At 42.4% G+C, this 23346-nt stretch overlaps 1 protein-coding gene across 1 annotated transcript in view; it reads left to right on the forward strand.

Moving 5' to 3' along the window:
- Positions 1 to 23346, forward strand: part of LOC117545531 (cadherin-18-like) — a 214099-nt gene that overhangs the window by 175641 nt on the left and 15112 nt on the right. Inside the window, 4 exon segments of the mRNA XM_034215343.1 lie at positions 954 to 1121; positions 1900 to 2087; positions 8045 to 8298; positions 9720 to 9856. Of these exon segments, the coding sequence (XP_034071234.1) occupies positions 954 to 1121; positions 1900 to 2087; positions 8045 to 8298; positions 9720 to 9856 (747 nt within the window).

Genomic DNA, 23346 nt, shown 5'->3' on the forward strand with positions numbered 1-23346 from the left:
TTCTTCTGCTGTTCCTGTAGTGGTCGTTTCTCAATGCCGAGTAAACCTGCTGCAGAGCCACTATTTCAAATATATTACGTCATCGAGTGGCGCAGAAGGACTGTTTAAATGCATGTTAAATGCCCAGCATTCGGCGCCACTCGATGACATAGTATATACTTGAAATAGTGGCTCTGCAGCATGTGTACTCGACATTGAGAAACGACCACAGTTGACTTCCTTTCAGTCTTCTTCTTCTGTTCCTTTTAGTGTTCACTTCCTGTCTGTCTTCTTCTGCTGTTCCCTTTAGTGTTTACTTCCCGTCTGTCCTCTTGTGCTGTTCCTGTTAGTGTTTACTACTACCATGTATTTTTTCTTTTAATGTTTATTTTATTATCTTTGCTTTTTAATGACTGTTTTTAAATGCCATTTTCTTAATGTCTTTCATTTTTGTAATGCACTTTAAATTGCCTTGTGTTGAAAGGTGCTATATCAACTTGCCTTGCCTTACTTCCTGTCTTTCTTCTTTTACTGTTCCCTTTAGTGTTCACTTCCTGTCGGTCTTCTCTTTGTTGATTTCTCCTACGTCGAGTCTTTTAACCTCTTTCCTTCTATTTGCCCGTATTTATTTTCTTTGCTGGTAACAGTTAAGCCATCATGAATCCAAACTGCTGTGCTCTTCACAAATATAAAATGAAAAGGGTATTCCATGTTGTTTTCTGATGTAAAACAAGAATGTTTGTTGTCCACAGCGGAAATTATATTGACCGGACTTCTTTCTGCGGATTGATATGACTATACTTTAGTCCCATGATAGGCAACAATCTACTTTTCTTCACAGCAGTCTATAGTATACTTCTGGAATGTTCAAATTGACCAATCAGAATCAAGTATTCAACTGAGCTGTGTAATAACAAAATAAAACTAACTGAAGTTGCTTAAACACTGATTTATTTGTCTTGTCTCTGCCTCAGGAATCATCCGAACAGCCATCTCCAACATGGACCGTGAGTCCAGTGTTCAGTATGCGGTGGTGGTCCAGGCCAAAGACATGGCGGGCTCGGTTGGAGGACTGTCTGGATCTACTACAGTCAACGTCAACCTCACGGACGTCAATGACAACCCTCCAAAGTTCCTGCAGAGTAAGTGACTCCGATCACATACTTTCAGATTTCATCATGAAACAGAAACATTGTCAGACTGAGAGTCAGAGTAGTCATCATTAATCCAGGAAAATCTGCCTTATATTTAATAAATGTATTGAGCTTGTAAATGTATTATTACAGAATGAAGCTCTGACAAGTTATTTTCTGGTTAGGATCATCTCTTTTCTGGTTTAACTTATCTCGACAGCTGGCTACACTAATATCTTCGCTTTAATATTTCCCCTTGGCTAGCTGTTTACATACTTAAAGGCTTCTAATCCTCAAGAGTCATTTATTTCTGTTAATTGTTCTTCGATTTCATCTTCTGCTGAAAGACATTATGTTGAGTCCTGCTGTTGGAGTTTAAACTTTTTTTAAATGGCACACTTCCCATGTGACTCTTTTTGTGACTATAAATACACACATATCATGTTTTACAATTTAGGCCAGCATGAATACAGTATTATGCCAATGAAGTAGTGAACATGTCAAGGGATGTGATGTTTTCCCATTATATAGAAATAGTAGCCAAACAAAATGTCGGGGCTCTGACAAAAGGAAAAAGAAACCCAGTCATACACCATCACACATCTGATATGTGTATCCCATTTCCAAAGAAAATGTAATACGTAGACATGGTGAGCACACACAACATTTCCACATAGAAAACCAAGGAGAGAACATGGAGCATCTTCATCAGGTTTCCATGATGTGATCATGTGCTTACTGGGGTTTAATGAGCAGAATATAAATAAACATGGTGTTGCTGTTGCAGGAAGCTACCAGCTGTATGTTCCAGAGCTGGCTCCGGTAGGGAAGGCAGTGGGTCGGATCAGAGCCAGCGATCAAGATGAGGGGCAGAACGCTGAGATGACCTACAGAATAACTAATGCTGATGCAGCGGCCATCTTCACCATCACCACTGACGCTGAGCGCAGGGAGGGCATCGTTTCCCTGAAGCAGGTACGAGACGGATCAGTTCCAAGTGCGTCTGTGAGGAACACTTCTGGGGGAAGGTGCAGGTTTAAGCTTTGTTCTCTGGATTTTGCTTAAAGTGGACCTATTATGCTATATTTGAAAAATATATTGTAGGGCCATACGCCATTTAAGCGTCTTTGGGTTCAAGAAAAGCGCTATAGAAATAAAATGTATTATTATTATTATTATACCTATACAAAACATGTCTGTGAAGTGTTTTGCTTAAAATACCAAAAATCACCCATTGTAATAATAATAATAATAATAGCTTGGATTTATATAGCGCCTTTCATGAGACCCAAGGTCGCTTTACAGAGAAGAACAGGAGTAGAAACAAACATAACAAAAGGCAGTCAGACAAACAGTCAGACAGACAAAACAACAAATAGATTTGGGGCCAAAGGCCTTAGCAAACAGATAGGACTTGAGGGCCCTTTTGAAGGCGTCAAGCGTGGGGATGTTGCGGATCTCAGCAGGGAGAGCGTTCCAGAGGGTGGGGGCTGCCACACTGAAGGCTCTGTCCCCGAAGATTCGTAGGTTGGTAACCATGCCTCATACTGCTCATACCCCTCTATCCCAGCCCTGTTCCAAAAAGGCTGATTCTGCTTTAAATGGAATGGCTGCTGCTAGCCACGCCCCTTTGTAGATTCACGCCGCTTTCCTCAACTAAGAGAGTTTTCTACCAGGAGAAACTCAGCAAAACGCTGCCGTGATGAAATGCAATATTATGTTCCCAACCACTTCAACCATTATTTCTGAGCTCAAACCTTTCTCTCTCTCGCAGGGTTTACCACAAGGCAGGCCCGGTTCTACGGGGGTGCATAAGGGTGCATTGCACCCTCAGTTGAGTCGTTATGCACCCTCATTTGAAAAGTAAAAAAAAAAAAAGTGAAAGATATTACATATATAATAATAATAATAGTAGTAATAATAATAAGAAGAAGAATTTAGTTGAAATTAAATAAATTGTAATTGTGGTTAAATAACATTGTCTGCTGCATTTATTTGGTCAATTTAAACGGTAAGTAACGTTAATATGTCAGGTGTTTGACCTGTGCCGCTGCGCGTTCGTCATCTGCAAGGTGCTTACACAGCAGTCAATGATGGACATCAGAAAATGGTTAAAACAACCAGCCCTTATAGCCAGCAGTAACACTGCATCTACTGCAGGTAATAACAGTTCAGATCATGAGGACATTACGTTACCCGCGGCCACTGTCGTGGACACTAACGCCCGACTCGCCGGCTTTGCCCGCCTCGCCCACGGAGGCGGAGCAGCCGCAGCCGTCTTCGTTGCCCCAAACGCCGCCACCCCTCAGCGGCCCGCAAGTGCCAGAAGACCTCGGCAAAACAGAGCCTGCCCAGGTATATTTAAAGGAGCACCCAACTCGCCTGTACAGTGGGGTAAGGCGCTCATTTCAAAACAGAGATTGGCTGGAATATTCATGTCAAAAAGATGCCCTCTTCTGCTATGCATGTAGACATTTCGGTTCAAGTAAGTCAGATGCCTTCACCACAGCTGGCTACAACAACTGGCGCCATGCTCTTATAGGCTACGTGATAAGGGACTGGGAAGGCATGAATCAAGCAAAGAGCACATAGATCCATAGATCTCTTATGGCGCGTTTCCACTGCAGCGGGTAGCTCGCTTTAAGCGTGCCGAGCCGTGCGGGGCCCGTTTTTGGTTGCGTTTCCACTTGGCCTAAATCGTGGTTCTAGGGCCAGGAACAACCAGGCTGAGTCGGGCTGAGTATGCTGAACTAGAGAGAGAATCGCTGGCAAGGGGACTACAACTACAACAAGATGAACATATTTGACCGTGATTTAATGGTAATACACGTTTCAAAATGATGCCGAAGTAACAACATACTGATACCGGTTAGTAAAAACCATGAATTAATGCTTTGACAAGTCTACAGACAGACGGCAGGCGAAAAACCCTTTTAAAATGCGTGTTTTCTAAATGTAGCTTGGCTAAGCTAACGTTATATATGCTCCGACCGTCCACACTCACAACAATGGCCTATACAGACATAAATAAACCAGCGACTGTATTCGCCATGACACAGGCAGTCTGTGGTTTGTACTTGTTTAACTTTTGTCTAGTTTCTGAACAGATATGAGGAGCTGTGAGCTCTGAGTGCTAAGAGCTAACGGCTGTGTTGTTTTTCTGGGGCTCTCATTGAAGATGACGTCACAGCTCCGCCTACACTGCGTTACCATAGTAACTGCCCCAGTTCCTAAACTGTAATGGAAGCGCAGCATTAAAGTGAGCCGGGCCTAATAAGGCCTAACCAAACCGAGCGAGGCCGAGCGAGGCCTGCAGTGGAAAGGCGCCATTAATGTTGCTCTCAAAGTGCACCAGATTGATGCTTTTAACTTCAATATTTAAAAAAAAATCTTCCCGGGGGAGCATGCCCCCGGACCCCCTAGAGGAGGTGAGGACCCTCCTAGAGGAGGTGAGGACCCCCCTAGAGGGTGTTAGGTCCACTCCCCACTTATAAAAATAGCACTTTACCCCTGCACCCTCTCTAATCTCAGATGCACCCTGAGTCATTTTGTTCTGGAACCGGGCCTGCCACAAGGGCATTACGTTACACATATTCTCTCCAGTAGCCTACAGCGTTAGCTCTGAGTGTTAGCATGCTTGCTAATGTAAACACAGAGCATATTACTCCCGAAACACACCGCGCATTGTTTCTGATACAGCACATAGCATGACATGTCATCACATTGACATGTTCTTTCTTAAGTGTTTACCGCTAGAACAGTGCCATTATATGTATTATATATAACAACTTTACTCTAAGTGTATACAGAGATGATAGGTTGAGACGTGTCACGTGTGCCGGATGTCGCCAATGGCGTAATAGGAGCGAAAATTCTGGATCTGCTTGTTAGCTGCTTGTTAGCACCCCCGTTTTTTTTTAGTTTTTTTTTTTAGATTTGGGTACGGAGGAAAAGAGAGAGGGTTTTGTTTTCTGACACTTTGTGAGTTCCCTGACACACCGGGGACACATATTCATGTATAAAAGACATCACAAAGTGCATTTTGCATGATAGGTCCCCTTTAATTGATTAGTTTACAATGGCAGCCAAGTTTGACCGGTTCTTCAATTTATCATTGATGTCCTTCAAAGACTCAAATGTGTATTTTTCAAGGTATTTCAGAATGGAACCCTATGTCTTGAAATGTTTGGTTGCATCAGACTTGATTGCATAGCGACCCCTACACACTCCATCTGTAGTCTCACTCTCAGCTGAATGTGGCTCCTTCTTTCAGGTGGAGGGTTTGAATACAGCGGCAAGCTTTAGGACCAACTCCCCTCTCTCTGGCAGAAATAGGAACTGACATGACTTTTCCTAGCCATGGTTTTAGAATCTACATCTCTTGGACAACTAAATAATAAAAATGAAATCAAATTCATTTTTTTGGGAACCTCTTTTCGAGCTGCTTGGTTTTTGCAACAGTTCCTGAAAACCTACAATAATGATAATAATAATAATAATAATTAATTACATACTGTTTACAGTAAAACATTTACATATGATGTAACCTTTTGCACGGAACTATTATTTAACAGCATGATTTATGTAATACACAAACATCATTGGGTCCTCTCAGGTGTTTAAGTCACAAAAACACGTACACTGGGAGAGAGATTTTGGTAAATCACCAGATTTATTAAGATACTTCACCTTCCCATATTCTTCCCCCCATTAGGTCCTAAGAGTTATAAAATGCACTGATAACAGAATTCAGATTGATATCCTTGTGTGCTTGCTTTATGGCCCTTAACGTTGGCAGATCATTGCAAGGTGCAGGTCATTTTATTTTGGGAAGTTCCATTTTTTGACTTCATGCGCCACTTTCACAGGTCCTGCGCTCCACATAGCAACATTTCATATAACAAAATAAACTTTACTACTATCAGGAGTTTTAGTTTTATTCTGCCTCTCTTGATTGAATAATAGTGAGAAAAGAAGCTGTATCTCTCTGTCAAGGTTTATATTTCTCAGTTCCAGGCTGTCTCCCAGAGACATTTTGAGAACCCTTTCATTAGAGGCACCAGCACCAGCTTTATCAGGCGCAAAGCGGCACAAAATGATATTCCCTTCACAGTTCAAAGTTTTTTCTTAATCTTTTGAAACCTGCATAATGAACTGTTCAGGAAAAAGAGCTCCCTGTTAGCTCACCAGGTATAGAGTGTATCATTAAGACTGAGTCCTTGCTGCTACAGCCGTGGATTCAAATCAGACCCTGGCCCTTTGTCACCCACTTTCTCTTACCCTTGTCATTTTATCTATATATCAGAATAAGGCAGAAAAGCCAAGCACAAATAATCCTTAAAAAAAGTCCAGCATGCATGGCCAGTACTCCTAGCTTTAGCCAAGCTGCAGCCTTTGATCTACAGCAGGGAAGCCTGTGCTCAGCAGGAGAGAGCACTACTGGGGTCAGAGTTAAAAGTGTTTTTCATTTTTCATTTTTTCTCATTTACAGCCACTTAGAAACACGAGAACAGAGGAAAGCTCTCTACACAAGGGGGGTCCATAATTATTGCTCTTTGTTCCCCCACAGTTTGAAGTTGTCTTTTGTCAGCATTTTGTAACACATTGTATTCTGGGGGTGTCCAACCTTTTTGTTATGAACAATCAATTGGTGTTCTGAGGCATTTATTGCTGAGATAGTGTTATTGTAGGGTAGCCATCTGGAAATGTCAATGGAAAATGCACTACAACAACATGTAGTACTCCAATAGAATGGTGCTGACGTATTTTATGTCGTAGAACAAAACATGAAAGTCTCTTCAGCTTGTATTAACCACAGACCGTATTTCAGGCCTTCAAACACATTCAAAAAAATGTTGAGGTAAAATGCTAACTCATTTCCTGGTTTAAGGACTCATTCCTGCACCACTCTATATGAACACAAAGACTATGAACTGTAAATTGCCTCTAAATCTCCCATTTACACTCACACAGACACACACACATACACACACACATACCCACACACACACACACACACACACACACACACACACACACACACACATACCCACACACAAACACTCACATCCTGATGACAGCTATCTACCCTGCAAGGTGCGTGCCACTCCTTCAAGAATGATTTAAGGTTCAGTGTCTTGTCTGAGGATACAACGACCCTGATGGTGGATGATCTACAATATCTCATAGCCACTCTTTACAGATTCAATGGTTAATTTAAAAGGAGTCTTTTCCTTATCGTTTCAGAGCCCTTGACTCCATGCCATTAAGTGTTTTCTCGCCAGTGTGACTGTCTGCCACACCCTTGATTGTTGCCACTTGTGTCCAGTTAACACCCTATAAATAGTCCTGGTCTGTCTTATTCCTGCACCAGTTCGTCGTCTTCCATTCGTCTTTTTTCGCGTTTTTTCGAGGCACGTTCTATTTTGTTTGGACCAAAAGTCACGTTTACATAGTCTTGTGTTGTTGGCCTTTGCCAAGAGCGATTTTCTTTTCTTTTTTTTCCTATATATAGTAAAAAATACTTTTGTTTTTGTACTTTTGTGTCAAATTGTTAGCATTTGATTCCCAGTCATTGTGTCACATTCCTAACAGAGCGACTGAATCTCATTTCACTTTGACTATCACACTAAACCCCCACCCCAATTTGTCTGACGACCAAAGGTCTTTCTACTGTTTATTAGTCAATCAACTCGGTTTATTTAACCTTTCAACAGATGTCAACGTTTCCTCTAATGTTTCCTGGCAGGCCCTGTATGAATGCAACATGTGTTGTAAGAATTATTTTAGCTTCCCATTTACTTCACCTGAGTAAAGGGGTGGGTCACATTACTCTAGGATAACTATTATGACATTAACAGTATATGACATTGTCAGGATTAAGGTGATCATCGTTGAAATGCAGCTTATTGTGCTTTCTGTCTCCTCCCCAGCCTTTGAACTATGAGAAGAGAAAAGTTCACACACTCAACATCGAAGGTTCCAACACTCATCCAGATGCCCGTTTCTCCCACCTGGGGCCATTTAAGGATTCCACCACGCTGCGAGTCATTGTGGGTGACGTGGATGAGCCTCCTGTCTTCTCCATGGACTACTACATCATGGACACGTATGAAAACTCAGCTGTCGGCACCCAGGTTGGCACTGTAACCGCTGTGGACCCAGATAGCACCAACAGCGCTATCCGGTAAAGGAAATGATGTTCTGTGTGTGTGTGTAGTTGTTTACTACAGGACAACTGGCAGATCCACTGAGGAATTCAACTGCTTTGCAAAATGTCTATCCAGATGAGCCACTGGATCAACCCTCCATCCATCGACCATCCATCTATCCATCAACTCATCCATCGATCCACCCATCGATCCATCCAACATCTATCCATTTCCCATGTATCAACCCTGTCCCACTCAATCCATCCATCCATTCATCGATTTGTTCATCCAACATCCATCCATCCCAATCCATCCATCCAACATCCATCCATCCCAATCCATCCATCCCAATCCATCCATCCAACATCCATCCATCCATCGTGTCATCCATCCATTCAACAGCCATCGATTCATCCAGCCATCTATCCATCATATAGCCATCAATCCCCCATTTATCCCCCCAGCCACACTCCATCCATCCAACATCCATCCATCCCAATCCATCCATCCAACATCCATCCATCCATCCATCCAACATCCATCCATCCCAATCTATCCATCCATCCATTCAACAGCCATCGATTCATCCAGCCATCTATCCATCATATATCCATCAATCCCCCATTTATCCCCCCAGCCACACTCCATCCATCCAACATCCATTCATTGATTCGTCCATACAACATCTGCCCTCCTATCTTTTCATCAATCCAGTCACACGCCATTCATCCATTCATCCATCCATCCATCCATTCATTTCTATCAGGCAGTAACAACATTGAAACAGATTACTTGCTAATTTAAGGGTTGAAGTATAAAGTTAATTAATGGATCTTTCTGCCTGTATGCTTTTTGATTTCCACAGTTGGCCCTTTTTCAAAGTCTTTCAATGAAGAAGAACAATCTGCCATTTTTAATGAGTTGATAAAAACAAATCAGACACTAATTATTTTCTAAGCTGAGAATTTACTTCTGAAAATATGCTGGAGGGAATCAAGGTTTCTGTTGATTTCCATGTCTTGCTTTCTATAGTTCTTTGATACATTTTCTGACAGTTTCTTTGAAAATCACTATAGTGAACAAAAAATGGTGCAACTATATAACAGTACATATTGAATGTAACCTTTCATAGTATTCTCAGGTAGTTTCAAAGGCTTACAAATATAGTGAAGGGTATATGTATGATAATACATGTGTTTTGTTATAATATATTGTTGTATTGTCAAACCTTTTGTTAGGGAAAGTACATTTCTAGTTTGTGCATTGCACTTCAAAAATACACTACTTCAAACCACCATCAATACATTGGTCTGGTTTACTTAGTGTGCTCTAAAAATTCACATTTATCAGCATTGGCCATTGTATATTGTATCAGAATACTCTCTGAAAGGAACATTTAAAATATTCAAATGTTTTTTATGGATTTGTTTCCTCTTTATGTCATTTTGTATTGCAGGTACTTCATAGAAAATGAAGAGGAAAGACCTTTGTATTTCAATATCGGGGTGAACAGCGGCATCATCAGGACTTCTCAGGTTCTGGACCGGGAGGAGACCGCGTGGCATAACATCACTGTGATGGCTGCAGAGGTTGGTAAGTTCACGGCAACAGCAAACTGTTGCTACATGTTTTTAAAAAATATCTTTATGTGTCCCTTAAGCTACTATTCCATCCATCCATCCATCTGCCACTGTACGTGTCCTTAAGGTCATGTCTAAACACTAACGGGTGGATACAGGACCAATGACTACTATACCTATAGCATCATCTGGACAAATGTATGTTATGGGAAATTAATGCTTAGAAAAGGACGGCTTCCCATGCATAATTAATCCACCAGTATATTTTCATATACTTCAACCTTTCATGTTTTCAATCTAAAATAAAAAAGGCCTAAGGGAATATTTCACACCAGTCCATTTCTTAACTCCTTCTAAGTTAAAACTTTTCTATAAACAAATAAAATAATACATTGCATCACAATAACCCTTTTTTCTCTACAAAGTAAGTTGAAGAAGTTATAATCAATAGTGTTGTTAACAATGGCTCAATACGTGTAATGGAAAAGGGGTTGTTGATAGTAACAAAGCAACAGAGAGTTGTCACCAAACCAGCAGTTACCCCTGCGTACTTCAACTCATTATTACTTCACTGTTTTGATCCGCTTTCCTTTGTGAACCTAGTTTCAGGCAGCAGCTGTTTCAGTGAAAAGGCTCACAGTTAGAAACTCGCTGGTGAACTTGGTGGAATGTTGGACTGCTTTTGATCAGGTGTACAAACAAAGTCCAAACTGATGCTAATAATGCTCTGTTTTTTACTGCATGTGTGAGACATTAAGGTTAACTAATAGCCTGTATGTGTATATTTCAAATACTGGATACCAATCATAATTAATTACTTTGCTAGATTGCAAAAAAGTGTTGTAATCTTCAAAAGAAAACTCTGTGGGTGTAATACTACGATAGATGAAGCACAGTTTGAAGATAGAGCAGCAAAACATATCTATATTTAATTTATTTTGTAACTTTTTGATTTAACACTAAAGCATTGACACAGGAATGCATTTGGATATATTTTGAGTAGAGTATCATGACAAACATTGTATTTTCTGTTCTGATACTCATTATATTGGAAGTGGAAATGGAAGAATCCAAAGAAATCTCACACATGCACGCAGCGCTGCTCACAGTCAAAGAGTCTCTTTATTTAAGCCATCCTAATGTGAGGAGCAGTGGGCAGCTATTACTGTATCCAGCTTATTGCCACTCATTGCACATTAAATAACTAATTTAAAAGTGTGCTCTATTGGATCTGATGCTTCCGCCTCTCTGCCTGTTACAATGTCCCACTTAGAAATCTACTCAACCAGCACAGATTAATTGCTTCTCAGATTACATTTCCATTTGTCTTTGAAGCTTTGCTTGACCTCAAAACGAATGACATGAAATACGAATGCCATTTGTACAAGGCTACTTATTCCTCTGGATTTCTGTAGAATACCCTTTAAGACACATATTGTGATCTGACAGTATCTCTGCGTAGAATAAATAATCCTTAATCCATCTGTTCATTCAGTTCATCGGTTCTTTCTTCTAGATCTTCTTCCTTCAATTCTCTCCATCCGATGGTTATCGTGAACATTTCCCTTTTTTTCTACCCTTTGCAGCAAAAAAGTGTGAGCAATGGACTGACTGGAACATTGATAAATGTCAGGCGGCTCAGAGTCCCTGATGCTGAGTCTCTGAGTATCTAAGAACAGAACCTACTGTGCAGGAGACACACCTACCATAGGATTTAAGAATCAGAGATGACACTTCTCCTGTCTCTCCTGCTGTGAACCATTTTGAAATATGTCAGCACTACATTTGTCTCTTAATGACAGTAGAGGTTACTCTATGGCAGTGGTTCCCAACCTGGGGGGCGCTCCCCCCTTGGGGGGGCGCCATAGATCGCAGGGGGGGCGCCAGGCCTCAGATGATTTGAGGCCAAATATAATATTTAGACATTTTTCTTTTTACATTTTTTTTTTTTTTACATATAATTGCAAGGCAATACATGATTGTCACTAAAAGCCTTGTCTCTACATTACAATAACATATACAAAATAATTGATTAATTAATTTTAATAAAAATTCAAGTTAGTAGCTATTAAAGGCATAAAAAGACAGAAATGTATAATTCTTTCTATAGAAATGTTTCTTCTGCCCATAAAGTGTCCAAACCAGGCTTTTCTGGATAAGCGCATTTTTAAAACATAGTCATTGTCCATGCTGGTTCCAAATGGATTATTTGTCACAGCTGCTCCGATCAGATCGGTCTCCTCCATTTTGTAGATTATTTACGACTTTTGAATCCACATAAACACATCGGCAAAATCCGGCTTACTTTGAGCATTTGTTTTAAACAGTTTAATCCCTTTGTGAATTGTTTCCACTTGCGCCGTCCTTTCATTTCTTCATACAGCGGGAATCCAAATGAATGAATCCTGAGTCCAATAACCATCAAAGTCACTCCAATAGTGCTCCTTAATTACGCTTTTATCCTCCTTTAACAACATACTTCACATTCATCCAGTTTGTTACAGTAGTTGTAGCTTTTTTGAGACTTTTAAACTTGAATTACCGCTGTTGCCCCCCCCAACCCCTGCTCTATGGGACATCCTTCCTTATTTTGTCAGTGGCCATGTTGGTTTCAGAGATAAAGAAAAGAAACATTGATTGTAGTGAGGACAGAAAACAACCATCATTTAGGTGAAATATTTTATAGCACAATGTTTTGTGGCTGTTGTGTTATCATCTTAGTTTGTAAAAGGGTTTGATTCAGATGACGCACTATACATATACTATAATCAAGGGCATAACTAAGGCCTCATTTTCACTTTCAGATGGTAGTAGCTGTAGCTACATTCACTTTGCAAGCTAGCGGAGGAAACCGTTGTCCGTTCATTTAGTAAAAATGCATAGCAAACTGTTTGTCTATGCGGTAGGCTAGAGACTGATTGTGACATCATTCTGTATTGTCTTAATATGTTCTATCCCGAGTGGTGTAATGTGTAGAGCCATAGGAGCTTGTCACAGCTGGAGGCGTCACTGCTATCGACTGAAGTTCAGACGGACCGAGCCTCTTGCAGCATAGCAGACATCGAGCAGCTAGAGACAAGAGACGGCAACCCACCTTGAAGCCACGTGCCCCTGATAATGCTCAACTCTAAGTCTCCCGCGTCTCGATGTCAATGGTTTTTACAGTGTGTTTGTGGTTAGAAGCCTGAAATAAGGTCTGTGGTTAACACAAGCTTATGAGTTTTTTACGTTTTCGTTTACGAAATGAAATATGTCAGTAAATACTCCACATGTGAATTTTTGAAGCTTATGTGTTAGTAAAATGACTAAACTAAGTTCTACATTTCATCACGCAGACACAAATCAGTCATGCCTGTTGACTCACATTTTTTTTTTGTGCTTTTGCCGATTGCATTTACCTTTCAAAATCATAAAGTATTGTTGATAGGTGGAGATCATCCTGCTGAACAAAACATGTTAAGTATCATAAACGTGTGTTGGCCACAGAGCTTATTTGCAATATATAAGGGAAAACGATGGGGAAATTACATTGTTTTTTGTCGAGGCAGCGCTTGCAATGCTAACTTCTGGGTCGGCCTACAAAAATACTTCATCACTGCACTCAGTGAACTCAGACAACACAGTAGGAAAGGAGACTGTTTGGTCAGAAGAAACAGAAGCATTCTTCTAAATTGGACTAAATGATATTGAGTGATATGCATTTGTCTATTCCTCAGTCTAAAGCTTCAGATCTCCTCCTCTGCTCTCTCAATATTAGAGTCAGCAGGGAGTTATACCTGCTGTGCAGGGTTTAATAGCCTGGAGCTCGGGAGCAAAAGTCATCTACATTCTGTCTGCATTTGAGGCTGGAAAAAAAAGTTCAGCTCCATGGGGAATAGAGAGATTTTCAGATGTGGTATCTCAACCTTGCCTATTACCCTCAGGCAGAGGCGCGGGAAGGTATTTTGAGTGGGGGTGCTGAGGTGCTGGACTCCAGTGAACACTATTACGGGCACTATAGAGCACGCACAAAAGCACTCCCCACACGCAAACACACAGTACACCCGCGACTGTTACAATGAAGGCTCGATAATTATAGGCAGGGGTAAAGTGCTATTTTTTACAAGTGGGGAGCGGACCTCACCTCCTCTAGGGGGGTCCGGGGGGATGCTCCCCAGGGAAGATTTTTTTTAAATATTGAAGTTAAACGCATCAATCTGGTGCACTTTGAGAGCAACATTAAGAGATCTATGGATACATTTCTCAACACCCAGATGAAACACAACTGTAAGCAGATGTTCTTTTTCTTTATGGATATTTTACAAATCACTCCCCTTTCAAACTGTATTCTTGTTTTACTGCCATATAGTATTTCATAACTGTTTTTCCTTTATTCTCTTATTTTTTTTATAACTATAATGATCATATGAAGGTGTGCCGCGGAAATAATCTTTTGAATAATTTGTGACCAAACCGTTTGAGACCCACTGAGATAACTTAGACTAAAGTTAACTATCTAAACACTCAGAGAGTCCTTTAGCTCACCTGAGTCTCTCAGTCTGAGAGGAGAGTCCTCTCCTCCAGCTTGTTGTGGAACAAACAGCTCCTTGTGTCCGTTAGTGCAGCTAGCTAATCAGATGCTAACAACACGGTCCCTGCTGCTGGCATCTCTCTCTCTCTCTCTCTCTCTCTCTCTCTCTCTCTCTCTCTCTCTCTCTCTCTCTATCTCTCCTCTCTCTCTCTCTCTCTCTCTCTCTCTCTCTCTCTCTCTCTCTCTCTCTCTCACACACACACACACACAGAGCCGAGCTTGAATGACACAAGCACACTTTTATTTCCATGCAACTCTCTGATTGGTCTGGTGTCTTGCCTCTGATGCATTCACTGAACACTGGAAATTACAGTTCTGCCGTCCTCTCTAGTGTCTTGATGAGGTTCACATAAAGCACGGTTAATGTATTATATTATTGAGGTAGAATTGTCCGGGGCTACAGAATTGTAGCCAACAATGTGGAATTTATTGGCTTAATATTACACAGATTATGCACAGCGGGAGCAGCAATAACCGTCAAATAATAATTCAGACAGGGGAGCTCCACACCCCCTGCCCGCCGCTAGGGGGTGCTGCAGCGCCCTCAGCACCCCCCTTCCCGCGCCCATGCCCTCAGGTCACAGAATGCCTCTCTCCCAGGTTCACTCTATAAGCCCCCCCTAATAGGATGAGCTGAGAGGAGCCCAGCGAAGCAAAGCACTCAGAGAGATTTAGACCCTAGCCACACGGAGACGGTAACGAAAACAAACCGAATTCGATATCAAAAAAGTCTTCCGTCCACACGCATTCGGCACCAGGAACGTGTCCGTCCACACAAGACCGCTCGACCTGCTGGAGACGCTGTAGTACATATGCCCGGGCCCAGGGTCGGCGTCATGGGGGGTCATTCGCGGGCCATGCCCCCCAAAGTGGCAAGCCTTGCCACTTTGCCGTTTAAAAAAAAAAAATCATATAAGTGAAAACGTTTCCACTAAAGGTTTTTTTGTGTGAAATACGTCATAAATAAAGAATACAAATATAAAACACAGCCTGAGCTGTGCTCACTGCTGCTCTCTGATTGGTGTGTTGCTTGACCAATGACCCCCGACCTTTGTTTTGTTATCATTACGTGGCTGTGTGTTTAGATGAAAGCCCGGTGGCGATCTGTTCATCTGTTACACTGATTATACAGTAAAGCCATCGAAAATAATATGATGAGTGGCGGCGCCAGGGTATGGCTGGGGTAGGCTATAGCCATACCAAGAAATGGCTTAGCCCTACCTTAGCCCGACCATGAAAAATTATGTTAAAGTAAGCATGTTGAAAACACGGATTGCTAAAATCTACCGGTCGTGTCCACAACACACAAACTGATCCTGAAGTGCACGTTACTGACGCAATATGGTTGAGACCATTCGGGCTTATGCTAGAGGGGTGTAAGGAATAGTCTAAGTAGTGGGGGAGTTTTATACACTAAAGGTGTGGAAATTCTCTCGCGTTATAATATCAGCTCGGCCGCGGTCAGATCAAAATGCCTCCGAATGCAATTTGAATAGACCTACAGCCAATCAGAGCAACGAAACGTTGGGTCTGCTGCGTCAGAGCCCTAGAGATCTCTAGGGCTCTGTGCTGCGTCATGCATTACTTACATCACGTTCACAGTGAAAAGTCCCCAAACTCGCACCCAGTAAATTGCAGACAGACAGCAGAACTTCTAGGATTAATTGTATATTTCGGATGGATAGATTTGTTCTTAAAAGCCCTCGCATTGAGGTACAACAAGTCGAACCGGCGCTTTAATGCGACCCTACAAGGATGCCTTTACGGATTTACACAGACTCATATGCATCTCCCCTCTGCTGGCGGCGAACGCAGCTTCTCTTGTCTCCGTCGCATCAATAATGATCTAAGAAACAGCAGTGGTGATGCACGGAACAGCAACCTGGGCCTGCTGGCTATCAATAAGCAGAGGAGTAACGGCCCGTCCACACTACAGCTTCAAAAAAAGCTTGGAGCTGGGCGTGTCTGAAGCTCGACCAACAACCAATCACATGAATCTCCCGCCCCTGACACACAAGCAGCGGTTTGATTGGCTAGAGCAGAGCGGAGCTTTCCTGGCGTTTCAGGCTGCAAAAGTTGAGCAATGTTCAACTTTTGAAGCTTCTGAAGCTTTCGGTGGAAGCGTCAGCCAATCAAATCATATGCCAGTACAAGCTATAGCCAATCAAACCGCTGCTTGTGTGTCAGGGGCGGGAGATTGGTCGAGCTTCAGACACGCCCAGCTCCAAGATTTTTTTTAAGCTGTAGTGTGGACGGGCCGTAACGGAGCGTCCACACTACAGCTTCAAAAAAAGCTTGGAGCTGGGCGTGTCTGAAGCTTGGGGATTGTATTCAAGCATCGCGACCAACAACCAATCACATGTATCTCCCGCCCCCGACATAGAAAGCAAAAACCCCCGGGGATTTTATGGGAGCAGTATATATATAAACTCCCCAAACAGGCGAAAACCTACCAGTTTCACCCACTGTCTCTGCCACCTCCTTCCATGCCTGGTTCCTCCGGTTTGTATCCCGGTAGGTGAAGAGGGTCTGGTCATACAAAACCGGGTGATTTGCTACGGCGATAATTAGTTTCTCCTCCATCTTTTTTTGAAATATAGAAATGAACGGCGGGATATCTCTCCCAGCTTAGACGCGGTTTGATTGGCTACGGCTTGATCTGTCAGATTTTCCGAAACGGGATTTGATTGGCTGGCGCTGGCTACCCGGTCCGTCTCCGGCGTCTCAGGCGTCAGAAGTTGAACAATGTCCGGAGACGCCGGAGACGGACCGCTCTGCTACCCACAATTCAGTTCGGCGAAAAAAAGCGGCAACGTGACGTCACCCCATTCAAAGTGAATGGGCAGTTTAACGCTGCAGACGCTGCAGACGCTGTAGTGTGGACGGGCCGTAAGGATGTCCAGCGTGTCATTGACATTTTCGCTTCCAACCACAACAACCGGCGGATCGTGCTGCTTTGAGAACGTCAATAGTGAGTTTTGAATATATTTTGTAATAATGGGTCATTTGAAAAAGTGGCCACCTGTTGTGTGCTGTGTCTGTTTCTGTCTGTTTACCTGTGTCTGTGTCTCTCTCTGTCTCTCCCTCCCTCACTCTCCCTCTCTCTCTCTCCCTCTCCGTGTCAATTCTATATGCCAACTTTTCTTGTTTCTGCTGCTGCGTAGCATGCTGTAACAACGTGGAATCAGCAGAATAGGCTATTGTATTGTTTACTCACACCTGTTGCTCTCGATGTAATTTAGCTGATAAAAGGAGACTAATAAAAGCTAATAAAAGCCTCACGCGTGGCGTTTCACTGTCAATGGGTGCGATATAGCGTGTATGCAGGGCCGCCCCTGGCCAACTTGGGGCCCCAAGCGACATTGTGAGATGAGGCCCCCCCCCCAACCGACAGTTGTTTTTGGAAACAAAGTAGGCTACTTTGCAAATATAATTCCTGTTTATTATTATTATCAACACAGTTACTTTTTTATACAGTGAGGTAAATGGTAAATGTGCATGTATGTCGCCAGAGATTTATTTTTGGGGGTGCTGTGGGGTAGCTTGACGTTTCATAGAGGGTGCTCAAACATTTAGGGTTTCCCATTAATGTACCGGTCGCTACAGTGGAATTTTCTACTGCAACAATCCCCACGCAAATACACAGTGTACCCGCGACTATTACAATGAAGGCTCGATAATCAGCTCACGGCATATAGGTGTAAGCATGGGTAAAGTGCTATTTTTATAGGTGGTGTGTGGACCTCACATAGGGGGGTCCGGGGGCAAGCTCCCCCGGGAAGATTTTTAAATATTGAAGTTAAAAGCATCAATCTGGTGCACTTTGAGAGCAAAATGAAGAGATCTATGGATACCTCTCTCAACACCCATATGAAACAGAACTGTAAACAGATTTACTTTTTCTTTATGGATATTTTACAAATCACTCCCCTTTTAAACTTTATCCTTTTTTTACTATTAAAAGCAGGTATGAAATACCTGCTTTTAATTTGTTCTCTTATTTTTTTATAACTATAATGATCATATAAACGTGTATCTCGGAAATAATTGTTTACATTAATGGTGACCAAAACGTTTGAGACCCACTGAGATAACACTGAGAGAGTCCTTTAGCTCACTGAGTCTCTCAGTCTGACAGGAGAGGACTCTCTTCCACCTTGTTGTTGAAAAGACTCGTTATGTCCGTTAGCGTAGCTCGCTAGCACCAGAAGCTAACAACAACGATCTCCGGTACCGGTGCGCTCTCTCTCTCTCTCGCTCTCGCACCACACAAAATGGCTCGTTCCACACACACACAGAGCCGAGCTTTAATGAAACACAGAGAGCCAGACGTAATAGTACTGTATCATATTATTTTCAATCAATCATTTTTCCAAATATGATTTTTTTTTTTTCATCTTTTTTTTTTTTAATAACCATTTTTCCTCCTGGTCTCACGCGCCCCCCCTGTCATGCCTCTGCGCCCCCCACTTTGAGAACCACTGCCTTAAGGGGAGAGGCTGAGCGTCACCATGAAATGTGCAAATAGACATAAAAATGAGGGATGCACCGAATATTCGGCCACCGAAAATTATCGGCCGAAAATGGTTAAAACGGCCCTTTCGGCCGAAAAAATATCACCGAATGTCAGAACAGGTTTACGTTGGTAACCTAACGTGTTGTTGTGATGACGTAATAAAGACGCGGCGACCATGCTCGCGGCTGGCTCACAGGGGGGGGGGGGGGGACATTGACCTTTGTCATCGAGATTGCCCTGAGCCTTTAACAAATCGTATTAAATAATCTGATGACAGACTGTAAACAGAATAGCTGAAACTTTAACAAACTAAATAACTCAGTTACCTCTAATCATTAACCCATGTTTGTATCATGTAGTTAACTCCGTGTGTTGCTGCTAGCATACATAACACCTGACGTGGAAACGTTACTCGTGGATGGGGCTACAGAGCTGCTAGAAAGACGGTCGAACCCGGTACATTCCTCCGTCTGCATGCGGTGCACTTTTGCTAAATGTTTTTGACAAATTGCTCGTGCTTACATGCTAAACTCTTATTGCACTTATGGTAACAAGTATTCTCCACATCGAGACGGGTAAAGTTTAACCACACCTCGGAGCGCGTTCTCTCCACCATCTCCGCAGTGTGCTCCGCTGCATGTAGCAGCTGCGTGTGTGTAAACTGCCCCGCCCCCTCGCACACAGACGGGGGAGAGAGATCTCGTCTGATCGAAAATACATCATAGACGCATTTGTTGTCTTTGCATATTAGAAAAGGGTTGGCGACACATACATGACATATATAAATGTACTGTATGCATTCAAAAGTGCTGAATAAATGTTTTATGGACCCATAATAGTGATTATTATTTAAGTTAAGTTTTGCCATAATCATGTCTATTTCCATAATCAGGTAGCTGAACAACATTGGTAAAAAATGTATACATTATATATATATATTTCTATTAATCATTTTCGGCCTTTCGGCATTCGGTTTTCGGCCAACTGTTTCCTATTTTCGGTATCGGTTTCAGCCAAGAATTTCCCATTCGGTGCACCCCTAATAAAAATGAATAAAAGGGGAAAAAATGCTCCATGTTTTTTAGGCTGCAAACTTTAACTGTTATGTAAGCCAACTAAACAGACAGTGTATCACTCTTCCTCCTGTACATCAGCAGATAAAAGGCATAACATACTTGAATGAATGGTAAATAAAGAATGCTGGAAATAACTGCAACTCCATTAGCCTGTATGCTATGCAGAGACTGCCTTCTTCATGTCCTGAATTGCAGCTGATGTTTTAATATGGCAATTGGCAATTTGACTTATACAATAACCCACCTTCGAGTGATGCTCTAGTTTCTTCATGTTTTGTTTTTTTTCCCCTCTTGCTTGCCCCGGACTGAAACTGTCTTTTCACCGACATCTCTTCACCTGCACTAGTGGCCGTATCAAAGCCGTGATTGGTCAGATGTCGATTCATTGCAACGGTGTCGGGTTACACACGTGCTCCCCTTGTTACCTCTCACTCTCGCGGGGGTGCGCGGAGAACTGAGCGGAGAACTGCGCACAGCAGCTGAGGCCCTCTGGGCGGGGCCCCCTGCGCAAGGCGGGGCCCCATGCAGCCTGCGTGATTGGCCTGTAGGGAGGGGCGGCCCTGCGTGTATGTAATTACATTAGGCTACAAATACTAATTTGAGCCCCACCACTGTATGGGATTAGCCCTACCATAGACTACCCAATAAAAATACTCTGGCGCCGCCACTGAATATGATATACAGTACAGTACAAGTAGCCTACTTCTGGGTCTCTGTGTTTCATTCAAGCTCGGCTCTGTGTGTGTGTGGCACGAGCGCATTTTGTGAGTGCGCAAGCGGTAACGTGGAATGTTGATGTTAGCATCTGGTTAGCTAGCTATGCTAACGGATATAAAGAGCTGTTTCTACACCAAGGTGGAGGACAGTCCTCTCCTGTCAGACTGAGAGGATCGTATAACCTCAGCTCAGTGAGGTAAGGAATCTCTCAGTGTTTAGATAGTTAACTTTAGTGTAGGTTATCTCAGTGAGTCTCAAACGGTTTGGTCACCATTTATGTAAACAAGTATTTGTGAGGACTACTCGACAGTAACACAATAATACAGTTTAAAAGGGGAATGATTAGTAAAATATCCATAAAGAAAAAGTAAATCTGTGTACAGTTCTGTTTCATATTGATGCTGAGAGATGTAGACTATCCATAGATCTCCTAATGTTGCTCTCAAAGTGCACCAGATTGATGCATTTAACTTCAATATATTTAAAATAATCTTCCCGGGGGAGCATGCCCCCAGACCCTCCTAGAGGAGGTTAGGTCCACACCCACCTAAAACATGTTCACATGGATAGGATACTAAATACATTTGCACCCTTTTTATATGGTGGCCTATGTCCTTATATGTTTCTGTTTTGGTGGTCGTGCCACAACCGTGCATGTATGCACAAGTCATAGGTGCGCTATACAATAGCACTACAATGTGTGTGAAAGACAATAGACTTTACAGCATGTTTTTTGAAGTTGCGTTGGTGTTTGTGTGTTGGTTGTTGACGGCAGTGTGTGCCCCCCCTTTGTAAATGATTGCCCCCCCATTCGATTTGTTCTAGAGCCGACCCTCACCGGGCCTGTAAGTGGCGCTATACTTCTGCCACAAAATACACCAAAAGCAGCGAAGAAGACTTCACGAGCATTGCATGGTTGCCATGGTTGCTCTTCTGTTTACTCTCCGCGGTGGATTTAGCAGCAGAGGTGGGGAGAGAGGCAGGGGCCAGGGCTCTGGCTCTTTTTCTCCCTCCCCGAGGCAAGCGTTTGCTCCTGCTGTAAATCTCTCCGGTAGTCCACCAGCAGATGATAAACACCCACCTCTCCGCCTCTTCCAAGGGACGAGGGGACCGTGCAGCAGAGTTTCCGTTAGAATGTTTCTTCGCCGGTCAACATGTCCGTTAAAGTTTAAATCTTCCGGACAAAATTATAAAAATGCCGGTCTAAGGTCTTCTTTGTTATTTATTGAGCTTTAAAACAAATGAATAACGAATCTATGTAATAATATAAGAATAATATACGGAGTCTCTCTTTTCCTCCCCCTCTCTTGACAGCCCGTCAGTATTTTCGTTATCAGGAAATGATCGTAGGCTCTGATCGTAGCCAGGGGTACTCAAACTTTTTTGTTAGTGGTCCACTTGTGAATTTTATACAAGGTCAATGGTCCGGATCAATGCCAGTAAAGCCCCCCACACCCCCGGAGCGGAGCAACGAAACTGAAATTAAGAAGCCGTTTCGGCACGCTATGCATGTACTTTGGTCAGGAAGTTACTAGAAGTGCTATATAAATAAAGTTGGATTGGATTGGATTAATCTACCTTATTTGGGGGCCCCCTTCTGGTCCAAGCACTTGCCTGTCGGTAAACGGCGCCCCTGTATACACACAGATATTCAATACATACATACATACAGTATCATGGCTTGAACTAGTGGGAGAAATGGCACTGTTTGTCTGTAGCCAATGCCTTAAACCTCGGCAAAAATGGCATTAGAAGCATTAGAAAGTCAAGGTAAACTTGTGGTTAACTTAAATGCGTGTCACGCTCGCGCACACAAGTAAATATATGCACGTTCATTCTCAGAACGTGTCAGACACAAGACAATATACATTAAAGGGGACCTATCATGCAAAATGCACTTTGTGATGTCTTTTATACATAAATATGTGTCCCCCCCGGTGTGTCGGGGAACTCACGCAGCGTCAGAAAATAAAACCTGCTCTCTTTTCCTCCGTACCCAAATCTTTTAAAAACAGGGGTACAACGAGCGGATACAGATTTGCTGCCAATCTGACGTCAAATCGGCAGCGAACCCACATAAAATTGCTATCAGAAACAATGCCTGACGCGTTTTTAACGTGTTTTGGACGTAATCTCGTCTTTGTTTACATTAGCAAGCCTCGCTAACACTCAGAGCTAACCTGTGCTAGAGCACATGTGTTTAAAAAGCAGGAAATAAAAAGGAACTCACCTTGTGATAAACCTGCAAGAGAAAAAGCATTTGAGCTCCATACTGTTTCAGAAATAATCCTTGATGTGGTTTAGAACAGGATGGCGTTTTATCACAACAGAATTTAACTTTATCTCCGGTAGAATTCTGATCAGGCATTAGCTCCGCCTCCTCTTTTTTTTTTCAAGTTAAGGATCCAAAATCCGCGTTTCTCTAACAGGGCTGCACAAGAGGGGTATGAGCAGTATGAGGCATGGCTAAAATGGGTGAACTGTTTGGTATGTTAAGCAACAAACTTCACAGACCTATATTTGTATAGGTATGGCCCTACAATATATATTTTCCAATATAGCATAATAGGTCCACTTTAATTTACATCAGAATCAGATTTTTTCTTTTTTTTTCTTTGTTATTT

The sequence above is a fragment of the Gymnodraco acuticeps genome, unplaced genomic scaffold (assembly GCF_902827175.1).
Source record: "Gymnodraco acuticeps unplaced genomic scaffold, fGymAcu1.1, whole genome shotgun sequence".
Lineage (NCBI taxonomy): Eukaryota > Metazoa > Chordata > Actinopteri > Perciformes > Bathydraconidae > Gymnodraco > Gymnodraco acuticeps.